Source organism: Pseudochaenichthys georgianus, chromosome 13, assembly GCF_902827115.2.
Source record: "Pseudochaenichthys georgianus chromosome 13, fPseGeo1.2, whole genome shotgun sequence".
NCBI lineage: Eukaryota > Metazoa > Chordata > Actinopteri > Perciformes > Channichthyidae > Pseudochaenichthys > Pseudochaenichthys georgianus.
In genome coordinates, this window is record NC_047515.1 from 1781784 (window position 1) to 1798924 (window position 17141).

The following is a 17141-nucleotide window of genomic DNA, read 5'->3' on the forward strand; positions in this document are numbered from 1 at the left end:
TTGCAGAGTTTTTTGGGAGGAATTCTTTTTGAAGAATAAAGAATTTTGCTGTTAAATATTGAAACAAAATTAGATAACTTGGGAGGAATCACTTTCACTGCTTTGTTGTATCTCGGGAAGGGGTATCTTAAAAAAGGAAGAGCTTTCGGGGGTTTGTCACATCTGTGTTGCTTCCTATGTCAACCCACTCCATGTGCTGCTAAGGGGCAAACAGGTATATAGTTTCAATGATTCTATTGTTTTGTTCCATAATAAATTAATAATAAATCATTTTCACACATTTTGAAAATGTAGCCTTCCGAAGACACAAAGGCTTTATGGGCTATAGGGCAGTAGTGTGACTCACTACTAAATATATGTCCATGTTATGCCAGCCTTCTCTATAGCCTGAGCTGCTTCTACGCTGCCTTTTTTAACTTGGTCCTGTTTGGTGCCACTTTGAGGTTAATTGGCGGATAAATAAAGCAGCTGTGCGGGCCGGTGCCCTCTCTTTATCCCCGACACACCAGGAGGATGCGCAGTGCCGGGCCGGGCCAGCAGCAGCAGCATCGACGCAGCATCACACGTAGCCCACTTCACGCACACTGATGAACGGAGGCAGAGCCCTTGTCGAGGAGGATGCTCTCACCGGCTCAGAAGGGCTTTCTTTCGGGGTTTATTTACCAGGCAGCAGCGGTTTGCTCGCCGGTGCTGGTGTAAAATGCACTGGGGCAGAGCGGGAGTGCTGGTCGGCCTAGCTGATCTCAGCCGCTCGGCAAATGTTTCCCCAATTGTATTCTAGTAGGCTACATCTTGATTAAATCGTTATTATTTCCAGGTCAGAATCTCAGTTTCCTGTGCGGCTTGTTTGTACTGAAAATGGCCGGAGATGGCGGCGCTCTGAAGGATATCAATGAGATTAAATCCCAGTTCCGGACCAGAGAGGGCTTCTACAAGCTGCTCACGCTCTCGGACTCGCAGCAGCGGGGCGGGCTGCCGCGGGGTCCCTCATCCGGAGCCACGCTGGGCCCCGGGGCTGGACCCGGTCCGATACCCGGCGGAGGGGTCGGGCTGCTGCAGGGGCCCGGGGCTGCCGCAGCCTCCTCCTCCAATGCTGCAGCCAACTCCTCTCCAGCGGGTTTCCTGCCTCCGGTCCGGGTCTCCATGGTGAAGCTGCAGCCCGAAGACCCGGGCGAGGAGTCGGAGCGGGTGTGCTTCAACATCGGCAGGGAGCTGTATTTCTATACGTACACCAACATCAAGAAGGTGAGCCTGATCTCCTCCGCTGTGAGCCCGGATGAGAGGCTGGATGCTCGGGCTTAGTTTAGCATGCTAGTCTGCTCTGCTAATATGATACTCATTACATTATTGTTTTTAAACCGACGCTTTTTGGCTGCTCGTGCTGCACAGAGGAGGCATCGTATTCGTGCACATAGGAAGTCTTCTTTAATGTATGCAATGCGACGTGATAGTGTGTGTGAACCATAGCCTGTATAAAGGTGTGAACACAGAGGATGGTGCATGATGCAGACGGTGCAGTGTCAGTGGAGGGCGGCTCCAGTGTTCACACAGGAAGCTCTGACTTCACTCCCATTCACGAAGCCATGTGAATCTCTCCACTGCATTCTGAATGTTGTATTATTGTAGGGCTATACATTCAGTGTACTTTATTCGAGTATTGAGTAAGTATTCATACTTAGACTTCTTAATTATCATCTCAGATACACAGCCAGTGGCGTTTCTATATGTACAAAAGTGGTGGGGCACAACAAACTCAGATGTCTATATATAAGCTTCTGCAGAGAGGTTCATGGCTGGTGAGGCACTGGCACTGACTCTTCAGGTTTACAAATATATTAAATCAAAATATAATATTATTTTCAAAAGCTTTTTTTGTCTGATGCTTCAATTACTTTTAAACAGACAGTTCAACAGAAGGATACCCAAAAAAATGTAATTTTATCATTTAAATATTGAATTGTTCTCTCTTAGTAAGATCGCATGTTCAATAAAATTGCAGTCTTACCTTGACTTGAAGATTAAGTCCATTTGCCTATCCTTCTGGACAAAAATCTCTATTACTTTTTTGTAAAAGTCCTCCTTATCTTCTTGTAGTTTCAAAAGTCTATCATTAATCTAATCAATAGATTTTTGATTCGAAAATGATAAAAGTAGGGTAGACATGTGGATATTATCCGGCTGAACAAAACGTGCATTTATCTAACAGCTACAATTCCCACAGATCTTATTTTGACCTATTTTCTAAAATGCTATGGAGAAATCTCGTTGCTTTTTTGTGGAGGGAAGTCATGCGCAGCTTACTTCCTGGTTTTAGGACGCCTCACTGCAGCTCTCTCGTCTCCTCTTCACACACCACACTTTTCGCGGCACACGTACTTACAGCCAATCAGCTCTGAATGATGTGAGATGACGTATGGTGGGGATGGCAGCACTTTGCCCCTATGGTCATTATGTTTTGCCACACACATTAAATAGGAAAATACTCTGAGCATGCGCAGTGTAGTTTTTGCAGTCACCGTTCACTTAGACAGTCAGAGGGAGGGGCAGGATCAGGTGTTGTCCCACATGGCTCTAAACAGCTCAATAGGCACACACTGTAGACACTAATTAGAAGAACACATACTAAAACAGCAATGTACAGACGAATCAGATGATTAAACATGATCTTAAAATATATTTTATATATTTTTTAATTTATTTTTTGCATTTTGTTGTAATCATTATTTTAATACTTTCTGCTGACACTAGGTGGGGCTGTGCCCCACCTGCCCCTAATGACCAGTCGCCACTGTTTACAGCCTACTTACTCCACGAATGTGTCTGACAGCTGATTACAGCGGTGCATTCCCTTCCTGTCCAGGGAAAACTAGAAGAATATGTTGCGTTTCTGCAGATTCAACTACCAGCAGTATACATTTACAAAAGTCAAGATTAGCAAAACATCTGCAGCTGTAAAATATAATATTGTAGTGCCGAGAGATATGGAGTCAGAGGCGGTGCATCGAAGGTACAAAAGGGAACTTTAATCACAAGCTGCAAAGGACATGTTGTCGGGTCGCAGCCCGGGTCGACAAGAGACAGAGCCAAGAGGGCACACCTATTTATAGGTAACCCATAACGTGTCCGTGTGGGAACAATAACCGCAACTGTAGTTCCAGGTTTGAATTATGTCCCAGTGGTTAAATAGGTAGTCACCACAATATACACATTAACACAGCAGTTATATTTATACAAAAATACAATATATAATAGTATATGCTAACATAGGATTTTACTGCATATTGAATACTTTTACTTCTTGATTAAGTACATTTAGCAAATAGTGCCTTCTTTTACTTCTAGTTGATTATTTTTATGGTGTTGTATTCGTACTTTTATTGAATCAAAGGATATAGGCTACACTTCTTCCATCAATGTCCTAATGTTAAAGAGATATAAGAATATGTAGTTTCCAGCACATGGTTTACACTATTGATGATGTTGCTTTTAAAACTGAAATCCTCTTTATAGCACTCACGCAGCATCACTGAGCTGATAATGTATACTGTTATTCAAAGTTTGTTATCTCCTGCTGCCACCAAAGCTTCAGAGCAATGTCTGAGGGGACTACTCTATACTTCTGAATGCTTGTTCGTGCTTTTAGGGTGCATTCACACCTAATATACCTCATTCACACCAACGCAACTCCGGTTCAAGCTCCGTGCTAGAGCTTTTCAGGTTCAGAACCGGTTCTTCGGTTTAGCTCCGGCTCTTTTCACACCGCCCAGAGTCCGACTGGTGCTGCGTCATTGCGTCATCGTTTGCGTCATGACGTAACCGTTTGCGTGCCTGCTTCATAAAGCCAAACCTGCGGAAACCCCTCACAGCTCACACAACAACAACAATTAGACCCTCCAGAAAAACGCGGGCTAAAATCCTTGATTATGCGATCAAACATGCGGGTTTTATGTGATTTTATGCGGTGAAATTGCGGGAAGTTGCGAAATATGCGGAAAAAATAAATATTGGGCTGTCTTATTTATTTATTCTCTCTCTCACACAACCTGCCACTAACGTTAAACCCCTTCACTATTCAATTAAACACATTCAATGTTTATTTATTGTAAAAGCAATTGGGCTATTTTAATCACACTCTCTCTCACACACACGCTCACACACACACACACACACACACACACACACACACACACACACACACACACACACACACACACACACACACACACACACACACACTTCTCCGCCTCATTCTGTTTTCATTTACTCGTTCGTTATCTGACCAGCTTCAATCTTGTAGGCTTCTCACCTCGTTTCTTGTAGCCCTCGAAAGGGTTTTGGAGGTTGATGCCTCGGTGAACGTGAGTTGTTTGGCTTTCTTGTCCGCAGCAGCAGAAAGCATTTTGGAATGTTTGAATGAATCAAAGTGGGTCGTCACCGTCGATGTTCTCTTATGCTCCAACACAGTTGCACGGGGTGCAGAATAGTTTCTCCCCAGACATCGGGGTACTGCTCACTTTGCCCGGTCTTTAGCAGAAATGTTCGTCGGTAAATGAGATGGATTAGATGTTTTCATCTTGGTAAAGAGAAACTCTCGTGTGAGCTCCACACGTTCACTCTACGGCAGGCCTATTCAAATGGCGGCCCGCGGGCCAGATGCGGCCCAGAGCCAACTCCCGAGTGGCCCAGCCTCCCGTGGCCAAATGTCTACACTAGTACAAACCATGAACGCAACACCCGAGTGGCCCAGCCTCCCGTGGCCAAATTCCTACACTAGTACAGACCATGAACGCAACACTCCGCGTTGCCAAGAAGCAACCGAACAACAACTACGGCGCGCTTTTTTTTAAAGTACGTCGAGTGGTCCTATGATAGCAACTCTAAAATATGTCTCTCTCAACTTTGAAGCGTAAACTTGACGATGAAAACCGTCAGTTTAACCCTGCCTGGACCGACAAATACTTGTTTATTCAGCCGTCAAATCCAAACGCCAAGCCGATGTGTTTAATTTGCAATCAGTGCGTTGCGGTACTTAAAGATTACAATGTCCGGAGGCACCACAATGACAAACACCCGACTTCCTGAACAAACTTCCCCGAAGGATCTCAGGAGAGGGCGGTAAAAGTGCAGAGTTTGATTTCATGTTACAACCGGAGCTCTACCACCATGGTGCGAACATTCACAGCCCAAGAAAGAGCTACAGCGGCGTCTCTCCGTGTTGCATGGATCTTGGCAAAAAATAAAAGGCCATTCACAGACTCTGAAACCATGAAAGAGTGTATGCTGGCCGTCGTGGATGAAGTGATACATGACGACAAAATTAAAACGTGTGTGACATCTGCTATTAAAAATGTTCCTTTGTCAGACACGTCAAACATCCGTAGGGTTGAAACTCTTGCTACAGATGTGTTTGAAACGCTGTTGGAAGAACTGAAGAAAGCCGATGTAATGTCCATTGCAGTAGATGAGTCCACAGACAAAAGTGATACCGCACAACTGTGCATATATGTCCGTTTTTTCGACGGCAAATGCTTCCGAGAGGAATTGCTTGGCTTACTGTCGTTAGAAGGACACACAACTGGCGAGATAGTCTTTGAGAGAATTTCAGACTTTTTCAAAGACAATGGTCTAGATATGGAGCGTGTGTGCATGCTTGTGACAGATGGGGCTCCATCCATGGCAGGGAAAATAAGTGGTTTAGCAGCACGTTGGTCCGCTGTAGCACCCCGGCTAACATCCTTACACTGCATTGTGCATCAGACGGTGTTGTGCGCAAAACTCGGTGGGGAGCTCAAAACTACAATGAACAATGTGATGGCTACTATTAATTTTATACGCTGCACATCAAGCCTCCAACACCGCTTATTCCGCAAGCTGCTGTCAGAGATGTCAGCTGAGCACCACGACCTGCTTTTGCACAATGATGTCAGGTGGCTGTCCAAAGGCAAAGCGCTGGAGCGTTTCTGTGATCTCAGAGAAGAGATTATAACTTTTCTCCGCAGCAGCAAACAAAAGAAGGCAGAAGCCAACTTGCAACGCATACTGGACGACAGCTACATGGCAGATGTCTACTTTCTGAGCGACATATTCAAACATCTGAATGACCTAAACGTGGGACTGCAAGGCAGAGACAAAACGGTCATTGATCTTGTGGAGCAGATGCGCGCATTCCAAGTCAAGCTGGACCTTTTCGCGACCGACTTGAGCACGGGTTGGATGCTGCATTTTCCGACGCTCCACAAACACATCACATCCCCGGCACAAATCACAGATGTGATGACACAGTTCATTGCGAGGTTGAAAGAGAACTTTGCCGGTCGATTGGATGGACTTGCTCTGCCCACAGAGGTGATGGGCTTTGTCAGAGACCCCTTCACTGTTGCAATAGAGGGGGGCGTATCCAGCAGAGCAAAGGAAGTGGTCCCCTCCATCGACGAGGGGACATTTATACTGGAGCTTATTGACATGCAGTCATCCGTAACCATGGCACAAGAGCAGCGCAGCAACGGGCCAGCGAAGTTTTGGAGTGATGTCAACAAACAGAAGTTCCCTAACCTTAAGAAAGTAGCGATCTGTGTGCTCAGTATGTTTGGATCAACATACACATGTGAATCAAGCTTTTCACACATGAACTCAATAAAAAGTAGCACTCGCTGCTCCCTGACTGACAGCACTCTTCACCAATGTCTTAGGATTGCATTGACATCCTATGAGCCAAAAATCACTGCTCTTGTTCAAAACAAAAAATGTCACTTCTCCCATTGAGAAAGTCAGCGAGTAGACGTGTTCATTCATATGTTAGTTACCCTTATCCCTTGTTATGGGTTTGTGCACTGAAGGGTTTGACAGTTATTTTTGTATTCATTTAAATGCACTTTGTAATGTGTCTGGGTCAAATGTGACCAACATGTATTATTTTTTGTTAATACTTGAAAAGTGAAAAAATAGTATTGCTACAGTACTACCTCTTTGTGGAGCTCTTTAACTGTTTGTTAATGCACTTTTTGATGTGCATGTGTCATATGTATCCTATTTTGTATGTATGAAGACATTTATTAAGACTGCTATTATTGTATTCGGTTAAATGCACGTTGTGATGTGTCTGGTTCAAAAAAATAACCTGAATATTTTACTTCTAAAGCGAACAAAATGTAATGCTTCAACTGTGCACTTTTTGTTTTGTATGCACTTTGAGAATCCTCAGATTCTGTTAAATTAATGCTAATTTGTTGTGTTTTTATGCACTTTTTGACGTGCCTTTGTTAGATGAAGGATGAATAAAAATTCCATGTTTTTCATCGCAGTAATATGTGTTGGTTTAAAATGTGTCATTACCCGCTTTTTACAGGCCGCTGAATGTCTGGCCCAGCTGAATTTAGTAGTTATAAAATCTGGCCCAACTGAATTTGTAATTGAATAGCCCTGCTCTACGGTGTTGTTTACCTTCTGTGATGCGCGAGCTGATGACGTCATCAAGACGAGTTAACTTATTTTTTCTCAACTTTGTGTGGAAAAATGCGGGGATTATGCGGCCTTTTGATAAATATGCGGCTTTTTAAAAATATGCGCCATTTTGCTGATTATGCGGTAATTTCTGCGATCGCAGAATCGCGTTTTTCTGGAGGGTCTAAACAATGGCCGATTGTGCTCCAGCTTCCTCTGTACCTCTTCAGAAGACCAGATTCCCAGTAGGTAGCTGGTCTCTTCAGTGGAGCACTGCTGTTGTTAAGTTTCTCCATCGTTGTGTACAAGCTGTGATACAACGCAGGCTTTATGTTGTTGTTCAGGAGTTGATCCCGCCCCTGCCCCGCCTCCAAGTAAGCATGACGTATGTGGTGCTTTTGCTCTAGCCGGACAATTTTTTGGTGCTTGAAACGAACCGGATTCCGGAGCTAAGAGGCTGCTCCGCTGCGGTGTGAACAGGAAAACCCGGTGCTTTTCAAGCTCCAGCTCCGAACCGGCCCTGAAACGCCGTTAATAGTAATAGTCCGCTTCTCTGGTGCGCGCCAGACCACAGTTTGATACATTGTTTCATTTTCCAGAAGGTTCGGTTTGCGTTCACACGGGCAAAACTCAAACGGACTATAAACACAAGTCATGTGCACGGAAATGCTCTTCAACCATTGGTCAGACATTAAGGGGGTAAAAACGCAAATCCCGGCAATTTATACCGGAGCCTCCGCCATGGAGCATCGGCACTTTCCGCAGGTTATTCTCATGCTGCTGTTAGTCTGGAGATCAACAGACACTAGCGGCCCGCGCATATGATTATATAATCAGACAACGTCCATTAAAAAACATTATAATGTAGAGCCGATGAACGGGAGTCAGAGGCGGTGCATTCAGAATGGATTTCCACACTTTATTATTCATTAATCCAGAAGACGTGAGTACATGTGCTGCTCTGTGTAACCAGCTAGCATGAATAACCCCGGTACCCTCACTAACCGGTCCGGGTTGCAACACACACTATATCACACAGTGAATTATGTCCCGTAACTGTCACCACAATAACACATATAATGAGAGACGTTCTGCAGTCAGGAGGGGCGTTTCACGACGACAGGAGTTCTTAATTGTATGTAGGCCTAGTTGACGGAGCATTTTTACTTTACACGACACTGTTCAACACTTAATTCTGTTTCACTCTTTAACTAAACAAACGCGGATGTCTTGAAAGACTCTTTCGCTATAGATTTTTGACGACATCTGCGTTCTTGTGACACGTAAATACTACGCTTCCTATGTTTTGGTGCGGACTGCGTTCACACCAGCAATGAACCGCTCCAAAGTTCGCAAGCAAGCGCTCCGAGACCACCTGTTTTAGTGGACCAGAGTCCGGTTGTTTAGTTCACTTCAGAGGTCTCGGACTGTGTTCACACCGACCCAAATGAACCGCACCAAGCGTAAAAATACATGTTATTTGTATAAAGGGTTTGTACATCAAAAGCAGAATGCTGAACATCCAGACTGACAGTGTAACGGGCAGAGTAACTAAGAGCCTCTGAGCAACAGTTCAATAAGAACAGAAGAAATCAGCAGTCATTGGCGAGAGAAGCTGTTAGCTTAGCATCAACATGTGTGCCGATTTAAATTACAAAAGCTTTCTGGTCCAGTGTCAAGGGTACAATATTAATACCTCTAACAAGCTGGACTGAACTGCTCTAGCAAAGCTGTTCTTTAAACTTCAACAGAAACAGAATGTTAGTGGACGCACTGTGTGAATATCAGCTGGACATGTGACTGACAGATCACCGTTTAAAGCTCTATAGTCTAACACTGAGTGCAGAGTTCTTAAAAACAGATTCAGCTCAATAATAATCTCGATCAATAATTATTTGAGGGTCACTCAACGCTTTTCGGTACTAACCAATTCTAAATCTTAGTAGCACTAGCATCAGCATCCTCTCCTTTCCTGTAAGATTTTGGGGACATCAACATCATCTACGTGGAAGTTTGAATTATTTGGTTATTTTTCATGTAGGTCCACAACTATTTAAAATATAAATAACATAACAGCAGGTGATTCCAACCTTGCCAGTTTTGTATTATTTTCAATATTTTATTATATTAATTTACAAATATAATTTCGTATTTTCATTTGTCCGCCAGTTTCTCCTCACGCAGCTTTTCTTTAGCATTGGGCTGAAATTGCTTGCAGCAAGCTGCACCACTTGCTTCCTAATGAGGAATGCTAATAACCTATTTAGGAGGGACTGCAGGACTAATGTAAAAAGCTTCTCCTCTGTAAACGTGACATGGATCCATGAGGGAACATTTTTGAAATATCAGAGCTATCTGTTCACTGCGCAGAATGAGTCACACATTTGTAGATTCATCATAATCTATTTTAATCGGTCATAATGAAATAACTCCACAAGTTAGTATCAATAGGCGCTTTCACACCGGAGTACTTTTCCCAGTATAGTTCCGCCATTGTATTTACTGGCATTAGCATTAGCATTAGCCCAGCGCACCAACAAGGTGCGACTAACTAACAACTATCTTATGGCAGCACAAAAAAAAACATGGGAGCGGTGGAGTGATGAGGAGGTGTCGGAGTTCTGGCAATTTACTCGGAAGGCTTCAGTAGAAGCTGCTGGGAGTCCCAATGTGACTTTTCTGCAACTACGCTTGGCAATCATCTGTCAAATACCAATTACCAAATGATAAATGAGCCCAGAAATGTAACATACACTTGTAGCAGATGTTTATACCTTTTTTGTAACAGAATTATTGCTTTCAAGTTAATCCTATGTAGGGCTGCTCAATTAATCGTATTTTAAATCGCGATTATGGCTGGCAACGATTACGAAAACAACGTAATCGAAATATAACGATTATTATTAATGATTTTTTTTATTAATGATTTTTTTTATTGGTTTTTCAGTTGAATTATACTTAAAGTTCAGGGTAATCAACTGTTAAAAACATACTGTTCACGTTTTTTTTCTCCAATAAATTGATGTTTTCAAAGTAAATGGATAATCGTCTTTGACAGGGTGTGTGGAAAAGGTAGGACCCAAATGCAGAATTGAACAAAAAGCGAGCTTTATTAAATCATAAATGCTGTGGCAAAAAGGCAGTATCCAAAATATCCAAAAAACAAACGAGCAGCACAAGGAACACGGACCGTGGAAACATGGAGGGAAAACAATGGACCGACATGGAACACAGGGGAAGACTAGACTAAATACACAGAAGGGTAATCACAGGACAAGACACAGCTGGGCAGGGAGGGAGAAACACAAGGGCAACAGGTGAACACAATGAGACCATCAGACACACCAGGGAAACTAACGACAGGGAGGAGGACCAGACAAAACACAAGGAGGAAGACAAAACACCGAATGAACAGACTTACAAAATCCATAACCAGACAGACAACACTAAAACCGTGACATAAACCTAGGAGTGTGACAGTCTTTAATAATTGTGATATCAATTATTCACCCAAATAATCGAGATTATGATTTTTGCCATAATCGAGCAGCCCTAATCCTACGTATCATAAGAACCTCCTTTACAGTCCTCTGAATGTCCCTGAAACTCAGGTTCCCTCTTCTCGGCAGATGTTTTGCTTGTGTATCACAGTTGTCTTTCCTTATCCGCAGGCTGTAGACCTCAGTAAGCCGATAGACAAGAGGATCTACAAGGGGACCCAGCCAACATGTCATGACTTCAACCAGTACTCTGCCACAGCGGAGAGTGTAGCTCTCATAGTGGGTTTCTCAGCTGGACAGGTCCAATATCTCGACCCCATCAAGAAGGAAACCAGTAAACTCTTCAATGAGGAGGTATTGTGTGTGTCTGCTCTCCTCTGTGTTGTTCAGTAACATGGGTTCTCTGTGGTTGTGATTGAAGAAGTCAGAAGTCATTTGACATTTTCGTATCCATTTCTTTGGATGGTTTGGCTTAGCCTAGATGTCTTCAGCTATTTATTTTTCTGTGACTCCTGACTTCTCCTGCTTTCTTCTGATCGGTGGTCTTCTTCGAGTCCCCGAATAAAATCATAAAATGTAGGAGATTGGGGTTGTACAAGAACATAACTGCATGCAGGTAGACTTTATGTTTGGGAGCCTCCTGATTCTGATCACCTCAGGGGGATTCACCTTTTAATTCTTTCCTCGTCTTCTGCCCCTTGGTTTTTTCTCTGTTGGTTTCGGTCTATGTTTACTGTAGCTTGTTTCTTGATCTCTACAGACCTTTTAGTTCTTCCCATGCTTCCTTTCTACGTGTTCTTCTCTCAATAGTTCATACTTAGTTTTCTTAGATGAGTGTCCATATAAAAGCTGTCATTTTAACATATGTTTTACTCTTCTCTTCCTATTCCTCCCCTCTTTCATCTCCTCTTCCATTTTTCTTTTACATTTTTCAAAAAATCTCCCCTCCCTCACTCCTCCCTCCTCGGTCCACCTCCTTCCATTCACAGAGGTTGATAGACAAATCCAAGGTGACGTGTCTAAAATGGCTTCCCAAGTCGGAGAACTTGTTCCTGGCCTCGCATGCCAGTGGCCACCTCTACCTCTACAACGTGGACCACCCGTGTGGCACCACAGCCCCACAGTACTCTCTCCTGCGGCAGGGAGAAGGCTTCGCCGTCTACGCCTGCAAAACAAAGACGCCTCGCAACCCGTTGTTACGATGGGCTGTGGGTGAGGGAGGCCTCAACGAGTTCGCTTTCTCCCCAGATGGAGTGCATGTGGCGTGCGTGGGCCAGGACGGCTGCCTGCGTGTCTTTCACTTTGACTCAATGGAGCTGCAGGGAGTGATGAAGAGCTACTTCGGAGGGCTGCTGTGCGTGTCATGGAGCCCCGATGGAAAATACCTTGCCACGGGCGGAGAGGATGACCTGGTTACCGTTTGGTCATTTGCAGAAAGCCGTGTGGTTGCAAGAGGTCACGGCCACAAGTCCTGGGTCAATGTGGTGGCTTTTGATCCCTTCACAACTTCCTTGGAAGATGAGGAGCCTATGGAGCTCAGTGGCAGCGAGGAGGACCTCCACCAAGGGCCACCGAACAACTCCATGCACTTTGGCCGTGTCCGAACAAGTAGCACGTTGTCGCGTCTGTCTCGGCACAGCTCTAAAGGAGGCGGTTCGGCGTCCGTCACATACCGGTTTGGCTCGGTGGGGCAGGACACCCAGTTCTGTCTGTGGGACTTGACAGATGACGTGTTGTACCCACGCCTGCCACTGTCCCGCGCCTTTACTAACACTTTTGGGCCTTCACTGTCCAACTCTGGCAGTGGGGTGGTCAACAGTACCTCAGGTGGGGAAGGGGGTGGAACAGTTGAAGGGCACCATCATCCGCCCAACACTAACACTGGCACCACAAACCCTCCAACGCTCCCCTTACCGCTTCCTCGCTCCCTTTCCCGCTCCAACTCTTTGCCCCACCCCGCCGTGGCAAATGTCGCCAAGGGCCCGGGTGCCTCGGAGGGCAGCGGGGGAACCGGAGGAGGTGGAGGAAGCAGTGGAGGAGGAAACACCACCCCATTTAGCATTGGCCGTTTCGCCACACTTTCTCTCCAGGAGCGCAAGTCAGACAAGTCTGGTTGCAGCAGTGGGGTGGAGAAGGAGCACAAGAGGTACCACAGCTTGGGCAACATCAGCAAAAGCAACGATAAGATCAACGTGGCGCCCAGGAGCAGCCGGCTGGATGCTGCCAAGGTCCTCGGCACAACGCTGTGCCCACGCATGCATGAGGTGCCGCTGCTGGAGCCACTGGTGTGCAAGAAGATTGCACATGAGAGGCTGACCGTCCTGGTGTTCATGGACGACTGCATCATCACCGCCTGCCAGGAGGGGCTCATCTGCACCTGGGCGCGGCCGGGGAAGGCGGTAAGTCTTCAATTAACTATTTCCTTAGAAAACTAAGAGCCCGTCTCCACATAGCGCCTTTCTCTAGCTTTTGTATTGTTTCTATGACAACGGTATATCAATAACGTATCGCTGTTGTAACAACATACACAGACTTTGAGGTCTTTGTTATGATAGTTTTCGTCTGACAGACACGTTCAAAAACAAGTTTCTTTTATCAAATTTCTACAGTGACGTCAATTTTCTGAAGAGTTGAAATATTTCTAACTTGAATGCTATGTGCTGTGCCTTTTCGGGAGACCGCCTCCTTCGACGGCATGCAGTCGTTTCTCATTGGGATTATTTGAAAAAAGACACTGGTGCTCAGATGATCGTGCTATGTGGACACTGGCCCTAATGGTATTATGGTGTTGTATATGTGTATATATATACATTTCTTCTTTTAACTCATAGAGTCGGATTTAGTTCCTTTCAATATCTCCAGCCTCTAGTTTTTTTATTATTTAACTCTAAATATTTGCTTTTGATTGTCTCTAGTGCCTAACTGTCCTTTGTGTTTTGTCTCTCTGATCAGAACTTGACAGCACAGAACGGGAACTCTCCGAGTGGCACAGTGGTATAGCTGGAGGAGAAGCTTTGCACTCATCCCTACCTCCATCCACCCTCTCCACTGTAATCAAATATATCAAATTAGGGGCCAATAACAAGCGGCCATTCCCTACTGATTTCACTCTCACTGTGGACGGTTTGATGGGAAACACTTCCTGAATGATTTAACTAACATTACTTCAAGTGCTTAAATATAGCAAAGCTGCGATATAGCATCTAGTTAGCCTTAGTAAGACTCGGTTCTGGTAATGTGGAAACGCCTTTGATCTGGGTTTTTATTATTTGGTTGTGGCCTCTTTGTTCCAGTAAAGAGAGGTCAAAATACTACGGCAAACAATTACACTGTAGGCGACAGTGTACTTCCAACCCAGTCTCACAAAAAGACGTGTAATAACTACGTTGGTCCACAACGTAGGACGTAGTATTTCTACAAAAACGCCTCTGAAATTGTAAGATCCCTACGTTTTTTTTCACCATTCATTCCAATGGCTGGCGTCTATGTCACATGATCTTCAAATTTCTCCCTGCATAAATAAAAAACATGGCCGAACTTCGTTTTATTCTCGGTGGAAAATGCCTATTTTAAGGTTAGTTTGGCCATTAAAATGCGTTTTGATGTCATTTAATACGAGAAATATGAGTTGTTATTTCAGATTATGTGTGCAGTGGATGCACATGATCTTTAGTTTGCTAGTTATTACGAAGATTACTTCAGGAAATTGTGTCTATACAACGTTTTCATTGTTACCAAGGTGGTTGCTAGGGACGCTGCTATCGATAATATTTCTGTTATGTTGTGTAACTGTTTAATGGTGTTATCTTTATTGCTACCCCCTTAAACAAGGACAGAGTCAATCCTTATCTTGCACCTGAATTCACTCCTTTACTTTCCCAAGGAATATTTCACACAAACTATTCTTTCCCAGACAATCAAACATTGTACACAGATATATTGATTGGTGCCTGAGATAGTTAGCAATAAAGATAACACCACTAAACAGTTACACAACATAATAGAAACAATATCGATAGCAGCGTCCCTAGCAACCACCTTGGTAACAATGAAAACGTTGTATGGACGCAATTTCCTGAAGTAATCTTCGTAATAACTAGCAAACTAAAGATCATGTACATCCACTGCACACATAATCTGAAATAACAACTCATATTTCTCGCATCAAATGACATCAAAACGTATTTTAATGGCCAAAGTAACTTTAAAATAGGCATTTTAGACCGAGAATAAAACGAAGTTCGGCCATGTTTTTTATTTCTACAGGGAGAAATTTGAAGATCACGTGACATAGACGCCAGCCATTGGAATGAATGGTGAACAAAAACGTAGGGATCCTACAATTTCAGAGGCGTCTTTGTCCCAAGTTGTGGACCAACGTAGTTATTACACGTTTTTTTGTGAGACTGGGTTGGTACTTCCAACCTGCTAGAGTGGGGTTTCCTGTAGGCATGACAAAGCTAGCTCTCTCTCGTTCCCAGTTTGGGGTGAAAATAACTTGATTGACCTCCACAGGACCCTGACCTATACCCTATGCAACACCTTTGGAATAAACTAGATCACTGGCTGTGGGCCAGACTTTAGGACTGTATCACCTCGTTAATGCTCTTGCTGCTGAACAGAAGGAGTATCTAAACATAATTAATATATCCAGATTAAACAGTGGAGCCATTCTTTAGCGGAAGTATAAAACTCAAAGGAAAACTAAAGTTGTTTTGATCAGTCAGTTTCACTCGAATAGTTAGCAAAGTATCACTTGTCGGTGTTCTGACCATCATGTTATGTTTTTTAGCAGCACTAAACAATTGTTGTCAGACATTTGATATATTGCTTCAGGGAGAGTTTCCCACCTTGTGCTACTGTGGATCTTTATGTGTATTCCTCCCCGTGCTTCAGCCCCCAACACACAGAGATGGTTTCTCCTTCCTGTCAGCAGCATCACAGTGAGCAGCAGAGTGAGTCTTCACTCGTCCTTCATCCATGAGAAGCCACGGCCATTGTATTAAGTTATTTATTTGATCACAAGACTGTGTAGTTATTTATAATGTAAATATTGAAAACTCTATAAATACAAAAAGGACAAACGTGTATGGAAATAATGACTTGACAGCACGGAAGAAAAACACGGAAAGATGAAGAATATTATAACATATGAAGATCCTTCTATTGTACATATTAGCAACCACACTTAAAACATGAATGTCTGCTGTAAGGGAACTTGAAGATGTCAATGTGTTTTTTATTTTGTGTGATAAGAGTTTCTCCGGTGTGTCCCTGAAAGCGAGGTGGTGGAAGCAGTGGGTCATGTGACTTCATCCAGAGGCTGCTAGCTGTAACAAACTGTCCATATGATTTACTAACTCTGCTGAACATCATGTGTGGAGGAACAGCATCTTAATGAACTATGAACAAACACACGCTTTCACATACTGGAAGTAAAATGTCTCACACACACACACACACACACACACACACACACATCCATTATGGTATAGCATCATATGTATCTTGGTTCCTGTTGCAACTAAATTGTCTCTTGCAGGAATTTGCACATACAATAAATCCATAGTCTTTTATTGTCTCGTCTGATCTGACCTGAGCACAAACAGCTCCCATATCCCACTATTCACTGGATACTTTTGGTGCAGACTAAATAGTGTACATCTTCGAGATCAAGATTGGATTTATTTTTGTTTGCTGTTTCTTTTCTGCTTAGAGTTGGACGTGCAAAGATAAGATGATGGACATTACAATCTCTCTGAGGCAGACCTCCTGCCTGAGTATGAGCCTGAATGTCCATCTAACTTCATTATTCAGTCAGACATGTTATTACCAAGTCAACTGTTTCCTGATTAAGAAGTGTTATTATCTGCTCCCTCCAAACCTAGGCTAGGTGGCTGATGGGAGGCTGGTGAATGCATTTAGCATCTTTTTCAATTCAAGAGCTTTTTAGCCATGTTGGTGCAGGGAATGGTCACATGTATGTTATGTTGTTCAGAGATGCATGGTTCTTTCCTCCAAAATCTCCATCCGGTAGAAATGAGACTTCAATATGTTGGCTTATGACCAAATAGCTGTAAAACTCATGACATCAGTCTCAGCATCCTCACATGCTATACGAAGACGATGAACATTGTAAACATTAGCCTTCTAGCATTGTCACTCTAAGCATGTTAGCATGCTAATGTTTGCACTCAGTTC

At 43.7% G+C, this 17141-nt stretch overlaps 1 protein-coding gene across 1 annotated transcript; it reads left to right on the forward strand.

The window, feature by feature from the left end:
* The first annotated feature begins 532 nt into the window (after positions 1-532).
* On the forward strand, positions 533-14361 carry LOC117456894 (WD repeat-containing protein 20). The gene is made up of 4 exons (XM_034096756.2): positions 533-1245; positions 11112-11294; positions 11930-13339; positions 13893-14361. Exons 1-4 carry the CDS (start codon positions 859-861, stop codon positions 13938-13940), a joined length of 2028 nt encoding a protein of 675 aa, XP_033952647.1. The 5' UTR covers positions 533-858; the 3' UTR covers positions 13941-14361.
* The last annotated feature ends 2780 nt before the right edge of the window (positions 14362-17141 follow it).